Below are 5,000 nucleotides of genomic sequence, written 5' to 3'. Positions count from 1 at the left end.
AAAATAACACTGTGATTTAGACATGGGAATTGACACATAGGATATGATGAGAATCAGCAGCACTAGAAAAAAGCAAATAAGCACAAAAATAAACAAACATATACATCAAACCTACTATGATCCTATTTAAGGCAAACTAATTACATTCGGTATTTTCTGTTACTCATACCTTATATATTAATTCAGCACCTTTAAACAAAACACTGACCAGCCAATTATAGTTAACAAAGTTAAATTATTCTTATCATTAATCATTCTTAAATGTGGCCACTACCGTCAATAGCAGTCTGCGTCAGTGAGTTATAGCCTATTTATCGCACGAAAATAAGACCACTGCTTAATTTTTCTACGCTGCTAGTCAAGAAAACAAACAACGCAAAGAAACAAAAGTAACTGTTATTTAGACTGTCTGAACTGTTGTAGGCTTCGTCGCTTTGCATATATTTGCAAGTGACGTCAGCAAAGGACGACTGCGCATAATCGAAGAAAAAAAAAACCTTTCTGAACAGTGAATGCCGAGAAAGTTTAATAAATGGACACAGCTGTTTAGATTCCTCTTGCAGGGACACCGCGATCCTATTTAGATAGTTCATCTGTAAATACAAATTCTAAAACAACTTCGTCAACCTACGAAACAACACTTTGTCCTGCCTAACCTACTTGGAACGCTTTAAACTGGGTGGCTCATCTGACTTTCGGCCGTGCTTCCGATAGCTACATTTTGACAGCTCCACTTTTTTTACGCGACGAACCCGGCTGTCTTGGAAGGTGTTCTCTTACCTTGATCCGGCGCACGCTCGCCTCCAGCCGCAGCTGTTTTACGGCCTTCTGCGCGACGGCCAAGTTACCGCTGGCGTTGTTGTTTGACATGACGGCGACTGTGGACGGTCAGTCATCCGGTGAGGCACAGAGCCGGAAGTTTTGTGTGAGGAAAAGTGACACAGTTGTTCCCGCCTCCCGTCTGTTGCAAGCGCAGCGCTGGAGAGTCTACTCCCTACCTACTCCGGAGTCCCACATCTATAATTTCACAATAACTTTTACGTTCTGCACATACACACTGAGAGTACACTACATAGCAACTATTTCAAATAGGCTACTTGTTGAAACCGTCACTGGTGCAATAGATTCCTGACAACGTGCCTAATTGTGGACATAGTCTATAGCTTAATTACCTTAAAGCTTAATTTGTTTCTTTACACTTTTAACGACGGTGAACATATGGATATGTAGTTTAATTACCAGTTTACATCTAATTACTTTTTGAAGTTGCATTTCATTTCCTGTTTCCTGAACTGGATCCAACAGTGGGGCTTATGGAATTCATAAAATGTTTGCCCTTTAAAAAAACACCTTTACTCAAGATCGCCGTCTAGTGGATGTTTAATGCTTCATTGCGGCCGGCCACCGGAAACAATCCAAAAGCACAGAAAGAAGGAAACTGTCACAAGCAAATGGTTGGTTTTCATTTATAATAATGAATGCTGTAGCTGTGAATCATCTAAGGGGTGGACATTGATCATCTGTTAATCATAATGTATTAGTGGCCAGTTTGTAGGGAGCTGTGTAGAGAGTAAACCTCACTCGCTGACGCAGGTTATCTCAGTAAGTGTGGACCCATCCGAATCATCACGGTCAGTACTAAGAAGCAAACTGAAAAACAGAGGGTAGTATATACCAAAACACTGACAACACAGAACTTAGAAAAGTGCTATTCACTTCATTAGTCTTGTGGTTTCTTCTGTGAGCTAGGTACTAACGTGACAAGAGTTCACAGGGTGTTCACAAAACATGGACTAGAAGCGTGACAAAAACCAATGCCGACAAGACAATGCCTACCAACTGTTTATTTGTTGTTGTTGTTGTTGTTGTTGACTTCCTGTACTTTTAGCTCAAAAACAGGCCCGACAGGAGGACTGTCAATCTTCCACCAAGTCCCGCCTTCGGGAGGTGTCTGGGTTTGTTTGGAATTGAAATGCCACTCACGCTGTCGTCATTCCCACTTTTACTTGGTTCATATTTCACCATGGTTGTCTTCAGATGGACACGTTCATATACGTCTACCAGCCATGCACACACTGAGCAGAAGGCACCGTAGAGAAGAGAAACGATCAAATACACACACTGTGGATGGAAGGAGGAAGTAGTCCTCAAAAAAAAAAAAGTGAGATTGGGCTGATGGTCCAGTGAGTTCCGGAAGGATCCACAGAAGTGTTGGTAGTTATCTCTTCATCAGCAGTTCTGTGCAAGAAACAAGCAAGCAAGTAAATATGAATGTATGAGGTTAAGTCATCTTCATTTATGTGTTTTTTTTAAGAGTTGTTGAGTAATTAAGTAATCTTTAATTAAGTAAGCTTTAAGTAAGTACTGGAACTGATGATGCGTGCAGGTGGCATAGACCTGAACATGCTGGCATAGAGGTCACAGAGGTCACAGAGGTCAAACGATGTCCATGTTTAACGTCAGCCAAAGTTCAAAGTTCACAAGACGTAACTGTTGACAAGACACTCTTGTTTACCCGCGGTAGCAAGACAGAATGCAGTTGAAGTGAGTAAGATCAAGTCCATCATTAACTTGTGCGTCTGTGTGCATGTGCTCGTGTGTGTGTGCTCGAGTGTGTGTGTTCGAGTGTGTGTGTGTGTGTGTGTGTGTGTGTGTGTGTGTGTGTGTGTGTGTGTGTGTGTGTGTGTGTGTGTGTGTGTGTGTGTGTGTGTGTGTGTGTGTGTGTGATGATCCTTGCAGGTGGCATTGGCTGAGAGAGGTCAAAGGTCAGAGAAGTCAGCCCAGATCTATGTTTAACTTTCAGTTAGCATAAAAGAGAGAGAGATGGGGAGAGAGAGAGAGTGTGTGAGAGAGAGAGTTAGAGAGAGAGAGAGTGAGAGAGATATCGTTAGCGAGAGAGAGAGAGAGAGAGACAGATAGAGAGAGAGATGGTTAGAGAGAGATAGAGAGAGAGAGTGTGTGTGTGAGAGAGAGGAGAGTGTGTGTGAGAGAGAGAAAGAGTGTGAGAGACAGGTAGAGAGAGTGAAAAAGAGAGAGAGAGAGATAGAGAGAGAGAGAGAGCAAACACGTTAATCTATAGTTAATCCGTCACAGAGCCAGCTTTGGGGAATGCAGAACCCGTGCCCACACTGATACTGGTTATGTGCCCGTGCCCACACTGATACTGGTTATGTGCCCGTGCCCACACTGATACTGGTCATGTCCCCGTGCCCACACTGATACTGGTTATGTGCCCGTCCCCGTGCCAGCACTGATACTGGTTATGTGCCCGTGCCCACACTGATACTGGTTATGTGCCCGTGCCCACACTGATACTGGTTATGTGCCCGTCCCCGTGCCCACACTGATACTGGTTATGTGCCCGTGCCCACACTGATACTGGTTATGCAGCGCCCGTCCCCGTGCCCACACTGATACTGGTTATGTGCCCATGCCCACACTGATACTGGTCATGTCCCCGTGCCCACACTGATACTGGTTATGTGCCCGTCCCCGTGCCCACACTGATACTGGTTATGCAGCGCCCTGAACTGGTACTGGTTATGTGCCCGTGCCCACACTGATACTGGTTATGTGCCCGTCCCCGTGCCCACACTGATACTGGTTATGCAGCGCCCGTCCCCGTGCCCACACTGATACTGGTTATGTGCCCGTGCCCACACTGATACTGGTTATGTGCCCGTCCCCGTGCCCACACTGATACTGGTTATGCAGCGCCCTGAACTGGTACTGGTTATGTGCCCGTGCCCACACTGATACTGGTTATGTCCCCGTGCCCACACTGATACTGGTTATGCAGCGCCCGTCCCCGTGCCCACACTGATACTGGTTATGTGCCCGTCCCCGTGCCCACACTGATACTGGTTATGTGCCCGTCCCCGTGCCCACACTGATACTGGTTATGCAGCGCCCTGAACTGGTACTGGTTATGTGCCCGTGCCCACACTGATACTGGTTATGTGCCCGTGCCCACACTGATACTGGTTATGTGCCCGTGCCCACACTGATACTGGTCATGTGCCCGTCCCCGTGCCCACACTGATACTGGTTATGTGCCCGTCCCCGTGCCCACACTGATACTGGTTATGTCCCCGTGCCCACACTGATACTGGTTATGTGCCCGTGCCCACACTGATACTGGTTATGTGCCCGTGCCCACACTGATACTGGTTATGTGCCCGTCCCCGTGCCAGCACTGATACTGGTTATGCAGCGCCCTGAACTGGTTGGCTGAGGAGGGGTCAGGGTCAAATCTAATGAGGCCTTCAGTTTGTCAAATAACACATTTTTGAGCTGATCGTCCTTTAAAATGTTTGACGAGAGCATATCAAACATGCCTCCAATTGCAATCTATTATTGCTTTTCGCATACACCCTCAATGGTGGATTCATTGTTCAGAGTTCAGAGTTCAGAGTTCAGAGTTCAGAGTTTATGTCAAGTGGCAGAGTAAGGCGCTAACACCACCCAAAGTCCTTGGTTTGATCTGAATTGATTTGAATCTGAAAATAAGCAGCTAAGTATTTGAACTGTCAGAGGTTAATGTCTTCTTGTCAAACATCCAGTTAGTGTTTTTTTTCCCTCTGCCTTTCCTAGAATCCAGAAATAACACGCCTCACCCTCTGTTTCAGGAAAAAAAGAAGGAAGAAAAAGAAAAAAGAAAAGAAGGGGTAAAAGAAAACTAGGCCTCCATTTTTACTGGCTCACACACTCATGCCTGTTTCACAAGAACCAACACAGTGTGTGTGTGGGTGTGTGTGTGTCTGTGTGTGTGTGTGTGTATGTGTGGCCAACCAACGCTCTCTCTCTCTCTCTCTGTGTGTGTGTGTGTATGTGTGTGGGTGTGTAGGGTAGTGTGTGTGTGTGTGTGTGTGTGTAGGGTAGTGTGTGTGTGTGTTGTGTGTGTGTGTGTGTGTGTGTATGGCCAACCAACTCTCTCTCTCTCTCTCTCTCTCTCTCTGTGTGTGTGTGTGTGTGTGTGTGTGTGTGTGTGTGTGTGTAGG

At 46.0% G+C, this 5,000-nt stretch overlaps 1 protein-coding gene across 1 annotated transcript in view; it reads right to left on the bottom strand.

Moving 5' to 3' along the window:
* si:ch211-286b5.5 (uncharacterized protein LOC100003596 homolog) overlaps positions 1-975 on the bottom strand; it is a 3,246-nt gene extending 2,271 nt beyond the window's left edge. The window contains exon 1 of the mRNA XM_012829298.3: positions 781-975. Coding sequence (XP_012684752.1) covers positions 781-870 — 90 coding nt within the window. The 5' untranslated portion in view covers positions 871-975. The remainder of the gene's footprint in view (positions 1-780) is intronic.
* Positions 976-5,000: the final 4,025 nt, after the last annotated feature.

Source organism: Clupea harengus, chromosome 24 (assembly GCF_900700415.2).
Source record: "Clupea harengus chromosome 24, Ch_v2.0.2, whole genome shotgun sequence".
NCBI lineage: Eukaryota > Metazoa > Chordata > Actinopteri > Clupeiformes > Clupeidae > Clupea > Clupea harengus.
The sequence above is the reverse complement of the archived record's forward strand: the minus strand, read 5'-3'. Positions and strand labels throughout refer to the sequence as shown.